The following is a 15,133-nucleotide window of genomic DNA, read 5'->3' as shown; positions in this document are numbered from 1 at the left end:
GCTCTGTCATTTTACGGCTGAGCTGCCCAGTCGCTTCCACTTTGTTATAACGCCACTGACAGCTGACTGTGGAATATTTAGCAGAAAGGAAACTTCACCACTGGACTTGTTGCGCAGGTGGCATCCTATCATGGTACCATGCTGGAACTCACTGAGCTCCTGAGAGAGAAACATTCTTTCAGATGTTTGTAGAAGCAGTCTGCATGCTGAGGTGCTTGGATTTATACACCTGTGGCCACGGAAGTGACTGGAACACCTGAATTTCATTATTTGGATGGGTGAGAGAATACTTTTGGTAATATAGTGTAGCTTTTGATTTATTTTTACTCATAAATCAAGCCTGGACTCAACTTGTCTCCGTTAATTGCAGAAATTATTTTGTTTCTCTACCTTTTTAGAATTTTGTAAAAAAAAAAAAAAAAAAAAATCTGTTTAAATATGAGCATAGTAGTTATTTTCAGGTAGTCACGGGTATTGAGATGTGATTCGTGTCATCCAAATGCCAAGTATATTTTGATAGAGGATAAAATCAATGTGGTGGAAAGACCTTTAATGCCTTTGACTGAACATGGTTTGTTTTTTATCACTGTGATATTTAGGGTGAGCAGTGCTGTCCATCATGTTGAAGAGCTTGAGAGCCTGTAAATCAGTCCCCAACACAGAACCAGAACTAGAACCAGAACCAGAACCAGTCTGTTCACTTTCTTTGAGTCTCTGGCTCTGATGCTGTTGCTCCAATAAATGGCTCCAAAGCAGATTGCACTCTCCAACAGAGAACCTTAGAAGATGTGTATTATCTTAAGCCAGTGGTTCTCAAACTTTTTTGGTCATTCCCCACTTTGAACAAGTGGGGATTTCCAAGCCCCACCTGCCCCTGTTGCCCCCCCAAAAAATATTGACAAATTACATTTCAACTTTATTGAACTAACATCAGAATCAGAATCAGAATCAAATCACTTACTTAAGTAACATCATATTTTACAATGAATCAAAATCAATAACATCAAATAACACAAAGTTCAAAAAGAGAAAATAAAAGTGTTTCATTTGCAATCTGTGCAAAAAAACAAAAACAACTAAAATGTATCCCTGCATTTATGGCTGCAATGAGCCTGTTTTGCACTGCACAACTTCTCAAAATGTGGTTACAGGCTTGAAACTGCCACTCAAGTCATGCTCAATGTTGAGCTGAGATCTGTGTTTTGTTTTCAGAGATGCCACAGCTGAAAAGCATGTGGTTGCATTGCGGCATTCTGTATGCAACTTTGTATGAGGCCATTTGTGCTCGACTGTTGTCATGACAAGTCTGTACTTAACCAAGACCAGCAAAAAACAGAAAAACCTGGCTCAACACTCTTTCAGTGGAAGCTATAGCATCAATTTGAAGTAGAAAGTAATTTTCTAGCCTTTACCAGGCGTTGCTCCTGCTGTCGATTTTCTTTTAAAGAAATCCAGAGGCTTGTTAACGTGACAGGGGTGTGTTATAGTGATGGGATACTCGATTCCTTTTACTGACTCCAGTTTGTATGAGTCACTCACTAAAATGAATCTGGGTTTTCGAGTCACTTGAATCAATCTCGTACTTTACGCGCCACGGAATGTACAAACAAGTTCCAAACCACGTCCCAAATCATTGTGAAAAAGGCTAAAAATCAAGAAGTCTCCAAGGCCAAACATTTATTAGGGACCGAGCAGTGAAACTGCAAGGACCCTATTGTATCTGTATGAGTTATTTTTTATTCTTCTAAATTCTTATTCTTATTCTTTGCAAAAGGTACTCACCAAACAAAAGCCACCCGCCAGTCGATGACATGAAAGAATCTAGACTTTCTATTTTTGTGAGTCGCTCATTGACTCGGTAGCGCCCCCTACGATGCTTAAAAATGGTCCCTGCATTGGGGTTAGTTTCACTTGGGATGAGGAAATTCGGTACACTCATTCATCATGCCCAGACGCAAAAAAAGAGTAGAGTTCTGTCTTGGTGCTTTTCCTTTGTCTGAGCTCAGTGCTTTGCTTTCCACTTCCTCCATATAAAGAAGAGCCACAAAGGGGGACATTGGAGATCCCCTGGCACAGCAGTGCTTCCGCCTGTAGAAACAGTCATCTACATTGACAAAATGAGAAAAATATCAATATTTGTCATCTGTGGTAAAACTGTCATTTCGTGTCAATGTTGAAATTGCCAGCTGTTGATGGAAAACTTTGTGTTTCACCTGTGCAGACCACTGCGAGAATGGATGAGCAGGCTGAAAGGGGAGTCGGACAGCGATGAAGACGTGGCAAACAACAAGAACACTCCATTCAAACCTTTGGACAACCCTCGGTAACGACAGCGCCTGTTATTAAACCATTTTCTTTAATGCTAGGAACAGCAATAAACTCTGTAAACTCTCTTTTTCATAGAAAAAACTTGAATAAACTGCAAACAGCACACACACACATAGATTTATTATTATAAAATAGTAAAACGGACAGACTGTGATAAAGAAGATGATTTTGGTACCAGAATCTTCTTGGTTTCTGCATGTGGTCTGTTTAATTACATGGAGTTAAAATTCTTCGAAATGAATTTCAAATAATTGCATTCCATTAAGCTAAAGGTTAATCATCAGACATAATAACATAAGCTCAAAAAAAAAAAAAAAACTCAATAAACTTAAGTGAGCCTAAATTTCAGATTCAGATTTATTTATTTGTCATTGTAGGCGAGTGCAATGAAATAGCACACAGCAGCAGGCATCTCCACATTTAAATATGAGGCTGAATAAGAAGAAACAAGGGTAATGTAAAGAAAATGTTCCCTACATACATGTGAGTGCATGTATGCGCACACAATATGCAAACATAAAAATCTGAATTAAAATTGAAATTGCACTTGGTCATGATTGGTGAATGATGACCTGTAGGGCACATGGAAAAATGTAAACATAAAAGGACCCTGCACTGACCCATATTTCACATTGAAATGACAAATATTGCATGTGAAATGTGTCCCAGGTAATATTATGTTCCATATTGCACATAAAAGTATAACAGTTACACTAAGTGAAAATGTCAGTTTCAGAGTTCAGTACTCTTTCTGGTAGTTCTGGTTTTGGTTGTTCAGTAACGTCTTACTGGGGGCAAACATTTGAACAGATGGTGGGCTCGATGAGATTAGTCAGACTCAGCTGCTGCTGAACCACACAGAACTACCATTGGTCAGGACACTTTCCACTGTGCAGTGGTAAAAGGACTGCAGAAGGTGTTGGGACAGATTGACCTTCTCAAGAGTCCGTAGGAAGTACAGTCTTTGTTGTGCCTTCCTGACCAGATAGTTGGTGTTGTGTGTTCATGTGAGGTCCTTAGAAATGTGTAATTCTAACAATTTGTATGAAGACACTCGCTCCACCGTTTCCCCATTTATGTCCAGGAATGGGTGATCAGTGTTTTTCTTCCTGAAATCGCTGATCATTTCCTTTGTTTTCCTGGTGTTTAATGCAAGGTTGTTTTCCTCACATCAATGAGTAAGCCTCTGCACCTCCTCCCCGTACGCTGTTTCATTCTCTCTTAATCAGACCCACCGCTGTTGTGTCATCTATAAACTTGGCGATGACGTTGGTGTCGTGGGTCCCTTCCCTACGGTGGCCGACACGTGCAAACGCGTTGCAAACAACAAAACAAATCCAACAGTAAAACGCTGCAAGAGAAAAATGCAGCAATCAGAAAAACGACCGCAGCACAGGCGACGGAAACGGCAAAACGACTGCAAGAGAAACACGCTGCAAACTTCAAACCACATGCAAGAAAGAAACGCGCTGCAAACTTCAAAACACATGCAAGAGAGAAACGCGCTGCACAATTCAAAACACATGCAAGAGAGAAACGCGCTGCATAATTCAAAACACATGCAAGAGAGAAACGCGCTGCACAATTCAAAACACATGCAAGAGAGAAACGCGCTGCATAATTCAAAACACATGCAAGAGAGAAACGCGCTGCATAATTCAAAACACATGCAAGAGAGAAACGCGCTGCAAAATTCAAAACACATGCGAGAGAAAAGCGCTGCAAAATTCAAAACACATGCAAGAGTGAAACGTGCTGCAAAATTCAAAACACATGCAAGAGTGAAACGTGCTGCAAAATTCAAAACACATGCAAGAGTGAAACGTGCTGCAAAATTCAAAACACATGCAAGAGAGAAACGCGCTGAACAATTCAAAACACATGCAAGAAAGAAACGCGCTGCAAACTTCAAACCACATGCAAGAAAGAAACGCGCTGCAAAATTCAAAACACATGCAAGAGAGAAACGCGCTGCAAAATTCAAAACACATGCAAGAGTGAAACGCGCTGCAAAATTCAAAACACATGCAAGAGAGAAACGCGCTGCAAAATTCAAAACACATGCAAGAGTGAAACGTGCTGCAAAATTCAAAACACATGCAAGAGTGAAACGTGCTGCAAAATTCATAACACATGCAAGAGTGAAACGTGCTGCAAAATTCATAACACATGCAAGAGAGAAACGCGCTGAACAATTCAAAACACATGCAAGAGAGAAACGCGCTGCAAACTTCAAACCACATGCAAGAGAGAAACGCGCTGCAAAATTCAAAACACATGCAAGAGTGAAACGTGCTGCAAAATTCAAAACACATGCAAGAGTGAAACGTGCTGCAAAATTCAAAACACATGCAAGAGAGAAACGCGCTGAACAATTCAAAACACATGCAAGAAAGAAACGCGCTGCAAACTTCAAACCACATGCAAGAAAGAAACGCGCTGCAAAATTCAAAACACATGCAAGAGAGAAACGCGCTGCAAAATTCAAACCACATGCAAGAGAGAAACGCGCTGCAAAATTCAAAACACATGCAAGAGTGAAACGTGCTGCAAAATTCAAAACACATGCAAGAGTGAAACGTGCTGCAAAATTCAAAACACATGCAAGAGAGAAACGCGCTGAACAATTCAAAACACATGCAAGAAAGAAACGCGCTGCAAACTTCAAACCACATGCAAGAAAGAAACGCGCTGCAAAATTCAAAACACATGCAAGAGAGAAACGCGCTGCAAAATTCAAAACACATGCAAGAGTGAAACGCGCTGCAAAATTCAAAACACATGCAAGAGAGAAACGCGCTGCAAAATTCAAAACACATGCAAGAGTGAAACGTGCTGCAAAATTCAAAACACATGCAAGAGTGAAACGTGCTGCAAAATTCATAACACATGCAAGAGAGAAACGCGCTGAACAATTCAAAACACATGCAAGAGAGAAACGCGCTGCAAACTTCAAACCACATGCAAGAGAGAAACGCGCTGCAAAATTCAAAACACATGCAAGAGAGAAACGCGCTGAACAATTCAAAACACATGCAAGAGAGAAACGCGCTGCAAAATTCAAAACACATGCAAGAGAGAAACGCGCTGCAAAATTCAAAACACATACAAGAGAGAAACGCGCTGCAAAATTCAAAACACATGCAAGAGAAAAACGCGCTGCAAAATTCAAAACACATGCAAGAGAAAAACGCGCTGCAAAATTCAAAACACATGCAAGAAAGAAACGCGCTGCAAAATTCAAAACACATGCAAGAGAAACGCGCTGCAAAATTAAAAACACATGCAAGAAAGAAACGCGCTGCAAAATTCAAAACACATGCAAGAGAGAAACGCGCTGCAAAATTAAAAAAAAAACATGCAAGAGAGAAACACGTTGCACAATTCAAAACACATGCAAGAGAGAATTGCGCTGCAAAATTAAAAAAACATGCAAGAAAGAAACGCGCTGCAAAATTAAAAAAAAACATGCAAGAGAGAAACACGTTGCACAATTCAAAACACATGCAAGAGTGAAACGCGCTGCAAAATTCAAACTCAAAACACAACGGGAGTTCGCCAGACCACTAGGGGGTCTCGACCTTTGGGAAAGGGGATCGACTATGGGAGATTGGAGGAGTAACGAAGGAGAAGAAAGTATAAAGCTACGTTGTCCTTTATGTCTTAACACTTGGCATAAAGACATAAAGGACAATGTACCTTTTGACTTTCTTCTCCGTTACTATGGTCGATCTCCCATAGTCAATCCCCTATCGGATGGGGCCTATCCCACACAGGTCGAGACCACCTAGTGGCCTGGCGAACTTCCGTTGTGTTTTTCTCTCTTGCATGGATTTTGAAGTTTGCAGGCTGTTGTGTTGTGTTGCGGGTTTTGTGTTGTAGCTTTTGTGTTTTGTTGTGGATTTTGTGTTTTGTTGTGTTGTGGCTTTTGTGTTTTGTTGTGTTGTGGCTTTTGTGTTTTGTTGTGTTGTGGCTTTTGTGTTTTGTTGTTGTGGCTTTTGTGTTTTGTTGTTGTGGCTTTTGTGTTTTGTTGTTGTGGCTTTTGTGTTTTGTTGTTGTGGCTTTTGTGTTTTGTTGTTGTGGCTTTTGTGTTTTGTTGTGGCTTTTGTGTTTTGTTGTGTTGTGGCTTTTGTGTTTTGTTGTTGTGGCTTTTGTGTTTTGTTGTGTTGTGGCTTTTGTGTTTTGTTGTGTTGCGGCTTTTGTGTTTTGTTGTGGCTTTTGTGTTTTGTTGTGTTGTGGCTTTTGTGTTTTGTTGTTGTGGCTTTTGTGTTTTGTTGTTGTGGCTTTTGTGTTTTGTTGTGTTGTGGCTTTTGTGTTTTGTTGTGTTGTGGCTTTTGTGTTTTGTTGTTGTGGCTTTTGTGTTTTGTTGTGTTGTGGCTTTTGTGTTTTGTTGTGTTGTGGCTTTTGTGTTTTGTTGTGTTGTGGCTTTTGTGTTTTGTTGTGTTGTGGCTTTTGTGTTTTGTTGTTGTGGCTTTTGTGTTTTGTTGTGTTGTGGCTTTTGTGTTGTGTTGCAGCTTTTATGATTTTATGTAGCTGTAAAGCACTTTGAATGACCTTGTGGTACGAATTATGCTCTATAAATAAAATTGCCATGCCTTGCCTTTTGTGTTGTGTTGCAGCTTTTGTGTTTGTTTTGTTGTGTTGCGCCTTTTGTTTTTGTTGTGTTGTCGCTTTTGTGTTACGGGTTTTGTGTTTTGTTGTGTTGCAACTTTTGTGTTGTTGTGGCTTTTGTGTTGTGTACCGCTTTTGTTGTGGCTTTTGTGTTTTATCGTGGCTTTTATGTTATGCAGCGGCTTTTGTGTTGTGTTTAGACTTTTGCATACGTGTTGTGGCTTTTGTGTCATGTTGTGACTTTTGTGCCTCTGTAGAGACAACTGTTGTATTTTTCTTTGAGTTCCCCCTCTGCTCCTCAGTGTAAAATTCTAAATTTAGATAATTCAAACGTGATCAATGTGCACATTCCAAACTATAATTTAAAGTAATATTCATACATTTCAGTTCCACCATGTAGAAATTACAACACTCTTTATATACAGTCCCCCTAATTTCAAGGCTCCATAATGTTTGGGACAAAGTAATGGTAGCTACATCAAAGCATCTATGTTTAGTACTTTGTTGCATATTTCTTTCATGCAATGACTGCCCAAGCATACTGAAATGAATTGGTTATGTCCCAATCACAGTTTTCTCACAGCACCCCCCATACGTGATTACAAATCTCTACTTTGTGTCTTTCTTAGCTCAAAATCCCGCCATGTCACAGGTGCTGATGCATATCCTGGAGAGAACTGGACCAAACACAAGCAACAGAAGACTCTGGGACACCTGGGACAGTATGAAGTGAACCAGGTGAGAGAAAATACTGTGCTGTTACAGAGGAAGAGTTACAGCAGCATGATACAGTCAGGCTAGCTGTTTGCTAGAATTCAGACACAAATGGCTGAATTATTCCCTTTTTCCACCAGCAATCATATTACTGGTTTGAGCAATGATCAATGAGCAATAACAGCACCGTTCATTAAATGCTGTTTTACAGCTGATAAACTGGGATGTTCTGGAGCAATCAAAGTAAGCAGGTATGTTTTTGGAGAGCCAATCTTAATTTTGTCCTCCAAATCCTTCTTTGCTAATCATAGCTGGACCTGCATCTGTCAAAATGAAATTCATTGTCAGCAGAATAAAAAAAACACTCGTTAGCTAAATATGCTGCTTTTGTCATGATGCCAGAAATGGCAGAACAGCTAAGATTCCTTATTCAAATTTCCTAAGACTGGTGATTAACTTTCAGATGAGTCAAGTTTAAGAGCTGCTCAGCAAACATTGCAGTGGTGGAATTAAAGGACCTGGACCTTATTTCTGGCATAAAATACGTTCATCTACTCACCGATAACAGTTCGGTGAAAGTCGGCGTCCTTCAGACAATATTTAGATCACTGGAGATCCACGTATATCCATAGAACAGGGCAGAGACAATACAGCCTCTAAATAAGGCATTATCTCTTTATTTCTCCAATACTTTAAGACGAATTAATGAATGAACGCATACAATTGCACTGTTAGTTCATAGCTGCCGTGTTGTTGTTATCGGGGGGCTTTCTACACACACGTCTACTGGGATGGCGTCATCGACGCACGCCGCTGCAGCACAGCTCATTCACTCCGGTAAGGACGTCCATCGTACTCAAAGTCGTCGTCAAAATCTGATAAATATTCTGCCATGTTGCACAAAACTAGCAGCAGCAAACTCCGTGTGAAGTTATCCGACCGTCACAGAGCACGGAGTGAATGAGCTGTGCTGCAGCGGCGTGCAGCGACGACGTCATCCCAGCAGACGCACGAGTAGAAATAACCTGTGTTTTCTCAGAAAAAAAGCTCAGCAGAAAATATCTACAAGGTGCCAAGAAGCTATGTCCCAAGCTACTGCAGCAGGCTGCTACAAGTGCAAGGCCAACGGAGAATTGGTTGTGTTGTCTGCGCTGACGATGGAAAACACCATCATTTGCATATGGTGGTCGGTGGAGAACCATTTTAAGACCAGGTGTAAACTGTTGCACTTAGAACTTTTCAACCAAGGTGCATATTATGGCCAGATGTGCAAGTTTATACTTCACAAGAACAAGATCAAGTTTTTTTTAAATTATTTTTAATAACTGCCACTGAATTATCTTTCTTATATTCTATATAGTGTTATGGAGTGCTATGGAGTCCAGCAGCATGGCCCATGCCCATCTGAGGAGGTGCATGCATATCTCTGCATTTACCCTTTTTAACACAAACCATCAAGATCCTCAAAATCAAACTGTGATTAAAAAATGTTTTGTCGAAAACGTAACCTTAAATGTTTTAGTGCATAGACTTATTTATTTGATCCTTTTTTCACCCCAATGAAAGCATATGAACCAGCAATGGCCTCGTGCCAAATACTTCAGTCTGACAGTTAACCTCTCTACAACATAAGATAACTTTAGCAGCAAGTGAAAAAATGCAACTTAAAAACCCCTGGCAACAGCAACACCTACGATTACATATAATAACAATATAATATATGATAATATTGCGCATAGCAACTGATACGGTTGCTCGGCACCGGCCTTATCGGCAGCAAGTCTGTGTAACTTTCAATTTTGTTCGTCGTTAATATAATTATATGTAAGTTTTAGTTTTTATCTAAACATTTTTAGTGATCTGCTTTTTATTTAAATTTTGTCCTATTTTTATTTTTTGACAATGTGCACTGCTACTAGAGCTTTTGTCTTAGTGCTTGACTTTTTGTCATTTTCTGTCATTCTGACTGGTGTGAATGTTGATGTTTAGCTCAACACGTCTGAAAGTACACATGCATTGTTCTAATGCAGTTTCTTTGGTTGCATACAGTGGGGGAAATAAGTATTTGATACACCATCGATTTCGCAAGTTTTTCCCACTTACAAAGAATGGAGAGGTCTGTAATTTTCATCGTAGGTACACTTCAACTGTGAGAGACGGAATCTAAAACCAAATCCAGAAAATCACATTGTAGGATTATTAAATAATTAATTTGCAAGGTCGTGGCTTCTACTGGAGTAAATACACCACATCTTTGTTACATTCCATAAGTGAGAGCTGCATTTATTTCACATCCATCAGTCAAAATTCATAGAACATATTAATGCCACTCATGAAATACTAATTTTAATGCATTCATGCACAAGATTTCTTATTTCCACAAATAAACAGAAGGAGCAGAGCAGATCAGACTCAGTGGGGTTACATGGCACTGAAAGGATCGAATAATTGGCTAAATTACAATAAGATTGAGTTATTAAGTGTATGTATACACCTGAATCTGACAAGAAATTGAATCGTATCTGGTTACTCGCGATCAGATTAAGACCCCGAGATAACTGGGTTGAAAGTCACTCTAAACCTGCTTGTAGACGCTGAAGCAGCACGTGGTGAATCAGATTTTGCATTCTGCGCATGCTCCAGATGTTTTCCCGGGGTCGTGACCCGGAAGTCAAAGGAGACGATATTCCTGTTGTTGTCGCCGTCAGAAAGAAACAAACAACGCGATGGAGAATGCTCCGTTGGGCATCGAGTTTGTGCAACAAGCAGCTCATCACAGACCAAATGTAGAGGGACGTAGCTTCATCTTGCTCTTCGTTCGCCATCTTTCTCCAATGCCTGAGTTTGTTGTTGTTGTTGTTGTTGGTGAAGAGGTCAACAGGAAGTGGCTCTATTAGCAACAGTTGGAATGGGTACAGCGCCACCTATCATATCCTATGACACGCTTTGTGCCTCTGATCCCATTCATTCACCGCCAGATATCCAAGGAGAATTACCCTCGCTCAAATAAGTAGCAAAAAAAAGGTTAAAGAAAAATCTATAAACATCATAAAAAAAATTAAATTTATAAATAGTTTGCACTATGAATGCAGGTTAACGACCCAAGAATGGAAATCTAACATGGCCTCTAAACATTACTTTTATTCTTGGGTTCATTGAGTCTTAAGCATTCTCACACATGAAATGCGTAACATTTATATCTTCTTCAATCTATTAAATTGCATATATTCATTCTTACATTGGTCACTTTTCTGTTAATGTTCCTCACCTTTCATTCAGACATGTCTGCGAAAGTGACAAAAACGAAGCATGCATGATATTCATGGTGTAGGAAGGACATACAGGATCATAGTCCCCATAGAAGACATCATACTGAAAAAGTTAGAGGTAGAAGAATGTCTTTTTTTCCCTGCACAGTCCACAGTATCACGGGAATTGACATAAGTCAGGTAGCAACTAAATTCCCCTCTGATGAACGTGCACAGGGACAAGGACGATGGTCCAATTGAATGGCTAAGTCGAGCTGTAACTTTAGCTCTACTCAACGGTGCATGTAACTGCGCTGATGGTCTTTACACAGAGTTTGTCAAACTATACCCACCTTATATTTTCATATCCATCTTCTGCAGAAACCTAATTTGAAAAGCAGTGGGAAGAAATTCCAGGACTCTCCGTGTGTGAGGAAAGGAGCCAGTGACAATGGATCCAGTAACCAGCAGGTGAAAAACACATTTGTAGCAACTGTTTCACATCAGGGTTTTTTTCAAGTCCAATGAGAAGGATTACATTATTTTGGTGTTTAGGGGAAAAACAGATAATTTATGAATCCAGTGAAGTTGCAGGGCTGGGTTAAGTAGAGGAGTGTAGGTTGCAGTACGTCTAATGAATTGTGATAGAGACGAAAAGTTCTGGTGCTAACGTCCTCCTATTTTTTGATCGTTGTAGTGTTTGCTGTAGCGTCCACTGTTTAGCATGGCTCCACTGCATTGTTGAACCAGGATTTCTGGTCTAGTCTGACTCCAGAAGTCACTAGAACATAGTTCAGTGTTTTCAAAAGCATTCTTTGGCTTCACCTGCTGCATCCTGTAGAATCATGGGTCAAGAGGGAGTGTCACCATTGAATCTCAGGACTAACACAGCGAGGGAAACACATGCTAATTTTACCTGAATTGCATGTCTGCGGAACCACGAGCACTGAGACAAAAACCTTAAGCCCTATTCGGACGGGACTAGTTCAATGGGGGGACGTATGGTAATGTTGGTTAACCAGACGACGCCAGGGAGAAGAAATGACCAATTCGGACGGGACAAGAAATCCCTGTAATATTCATCTAACATGGGAGGAGTTGTTGGTTACGCACAACCGTCACATCCTGGATGCTATGCACGTCTTCATTTCACTTCCGTAAACCCCATCTGTAAACAGACATGGCGCCGACCAGGTCGAAGCATGCCAAAGTCTGAAATTGGACGAGAGAGGAGACTCTGTTTGCAAACAGACACACCTATTTGTTTCTCTCTTTAAAAGGATGTGACAACATATTCCTTACTTATTACCGAAGGTCGCATTCGCACGGGATTAGTATTACCTATGGTAGATCCTCCGGACCGTTTCACAGGAGGTAGAATTCTCGGCAAAGTTTACCAACATACTCCGCTATCTTTACTGACATGGCGCGTTCGGACGGGACTAGATTTCCCGGTTATTATTACTTTACCCCAGGTCCCCCCATTAAACTAGTCCCGTCCGAATAGGGCTATACACACACAGAAAGGGCCCAGCAGACGGACACCCAGAACTTTATTGATGTCAGGTGATAATAGTGACCACTAGTGTTGCGCGGGTGACCCATTGACCCGCGGGTGACCCATTGACCCGCGGGTGACCCGCGTGCGGAAGGGTTGGGTAGCAATTTTTTCTAAGTTTTGCGGGTGCGGGCGGGGCGGGTCAAAATAGTCAAAACCCGCAACCTGGAAGTTTGGAAATATAGGTGAAATCGCAATTTTGAGTTACAGAACTTATCAATTGCATACATCCCGCTGTCACAAAGTCATTGCACTCAAAGCTCTCACTCGTGCAGTTGTCGTCTGAATTACATAACCTGGGTGTCCACCTCACATTTTATTCTATACTTTATATTCTGTAAAATGTTACCTTTTTAAAACGGTAGTTTAAGAGCTTTTCAGCTCGTTTGGAACAGTTTATCCCAACAGCTATCCGTAGTTTTTGTTTACACCGCCGAACTTCTAGGAGGACTCGGATGAAGATGGCTGACTTGATAAGAGATAAGATAAAAAAGGCGATGCAAAGGTTGTGCGAAAAGGCGACCAAAAGAGCAAGGTGTGGGATAAATTTGGACAAGTCGTCCTGTCCGATGACACCATTGCAGACTACGTGCTGTGCTGGCATTCTGAGGCGCTGTACAAGTATGATGGACATAAGACAGGTACATCAAATCTGTTACGACATTCATGCCGTGGGTCTGCTGCGCAGGCAAACAAGTTTCCCACACCCGCCTCTGCAGTGCAGCCCTTAATGTCATCTTTCCTAAAAGGCACGGCACCACTCCATGCGAAGTCTAAATTAGTGGATGACTTCGTAGAATTCTGCTGCGCGGATTTACGCCCATTTGACATTGTCTCTGGGAAGGGCTTTATGCAGGTGGCACAGGGGCTTGTAAATATAGGCGCACGGTTTGGACAGGTGCACATTAACTCTGTCCTACCTCATAGGCAAACCATTTGCAACAGATCCAGACACCGTGGATTCCATTCTCTTTCTCCACAGCGCTTCTAAACAGCTGACATAGGCTAAATACAGTCGACCAGTATATGTATCCTTTTTTATTTTGAGTTTTTATTTTGCAGGAAGTAGTCAGGTGAACTATTGAGTAGGCTACTTGTTAGTGGCTGGTCCACTTTTGTTTTACAGAAAACTGCGCTAAGTCGTTCATAACAGTTCTTCAATAAAGAATGGCGTAAAATCGAATTTTGCTGTCTTTGTTGTTGTTGTTTGATGTAGCCTACCGTTGAAGTTTCACAATAATGCGAGTCTAGCGCAAATCCTTCTCGTTTAGGTTCATGTGAAATTAACCCTCTCTACAGGCCCTGGCTTTTTTTTTTTTTTTTTTTTTTGCAGGTCATATTTTGCGGGTCGGGCGGGGCGGTTTGGAAATTCTTGCGGGTCGGGTTGGGGCGGGTGTTAAAAAAAACCCTCACCCGCGCAACACTAGTGACCACCCTAATTCTGCAAGCTGTGTTTTAACATGATTTGAGCTGTTATTTTTTTTAAATGTTGAAATTGTTCAGAAGCAAATTTCTGAATTTGAGATTCCACATATTGAAGTGGGCGTACATGAGAAAATGTTTTTACTTCGGCACGTTATAGCTCTTGATAACCAGCAGTGCATTCTTCACTTGTTTTAACAGAAAGAAGATAAAAGGAATCAACCCAGAAGACCCCATGAGATCTTTGAGAGAGGTATGGTTTGTAGTCCACCCTGCTAAGATTACTTGGCTACATAATAACTTTATGTAGCTGGGGACAGCTCCAAAGTAGTCCCAAGGACAGAGCCAGCCTTCTTTAGCAGTTTGCTCAGTTTGGCTCTGATGCTGCTGCCACAACAGATGGCAATGAAGAAAGATGGCACTCTCCACCACAGACTTATAAAATATATGCAACATCTTGGTGCAGACATTGAAGGATCTAAATTTCCTTCACAAGTACAGTCTGATCTGTCCTTTTTTAAGACCGCTTCAGTGTTGCATTTCCAGTATAGTCTGCTGCCCAGGTAAACTCTAAGGTATTCCTCAACCACCTCTTCTCATGGGATGGGGATGGTATTTGGCTTATTCGTGGTCCTTCTAAAATCAACAGGTGGGCTGATTAGTCCCACACCAGGCCACAAAGTGGTCGACCACCTCCCTGCCTCCCGTCTTTCCTTCTCTGGTTACCTGTCAGATTTTATCACTAATTTTAAAAGCTTTGAATAGTTGGGGGGTTGCCTCTGTCTATGATCTGTGAAATGGGAAAGCACCCATCTGAAGAGAGCAATTTACAATATTTAAAAGCTCACACTCAAAGAAACCATAAAATGTCTTTAAAAGCGATGTGGGAATGGGATCTAAAAGGCAGGTTGTTGGGTTTAGTTGGGAGAAAACTCGCCCAAGCATCTTGGCATCAACCAGGACAAAACTCGGGTAGTGAACCCCAATGTGCAGGCACACAGCCAGGGGGCAATGAGTATGCCCACACCCGCTTTGCGTTTCTCACCACGGTTAACTCCAGAGTGAAAGAGAGTCAAACCCCTCTCAAGCAGACTGGTTCCGGAGCCCAAGCTGTGACTCGAGGTGAGTCCGACTATATCAAGCGGGGATCTCTCAGCCTTCCGCACCAGCTCAGGCTCCTTCCCCAACAGAGAGGTGACATTCCACGTCCCAAGAGCCAGCTTCAGAAGCCGAGGATCAGACCACCACGGTC

At 41.3% G+C, this 15,133-nt stretch overlaps 1 protein-coding gene across 1 annotated transcript in view; it reads left to right on the top strand.

Moving 5' to 3' along the window:
• dcp2 (decapping mRNA 2) overlaps positions 1 to 15,133 on the top strand; it is a 34,832-nt gene that overhangs the window by 14,365 nt on the left and 5,334 nt on the right. The window contains exons 7-10 of the mRNA XM_075455219.1: positions 2,222 to 2,323; positions 7,569 to 7,677; positions 11,283 to 11,372; positions 14,083 to 14,134. Coding sequence (XP_075311334.1) covers positions 2,222 to 2,323; positions 7,569 to 7,677; positions 11,283 to 11,372; positions 14,083 to 14,134 — 353 coding nt within the window. The remainder of the gene's footprint in view (positions 1 to 2,221; positions 2,324 to 7,568; positions 7,678 to 11,282; positions 11,373 to 14,082; positions 14,135 to 15,133) is intronic.

This window comes from Odontesthes bonariensis, chromosome 22, assembly GCF_027942865.1.
Source record: "Odontesthes bonariensis isolate fOdoBon6 chromosome 22, fOdoBon6.hap1, whole genome shotgun sequence".
Lineage (NCBI taxonomy): Eukaryota > Metazoa > Chordata > Actinopteri > Atheriniformes > Atherinopsidae > Odontesthes > Odontesthes bonariensis.
The sequence above is the reverse complement of the archived record's forward strand: the minus strand, read 5'-3'. Positions and strand labels throughout refer to the sequence as shown.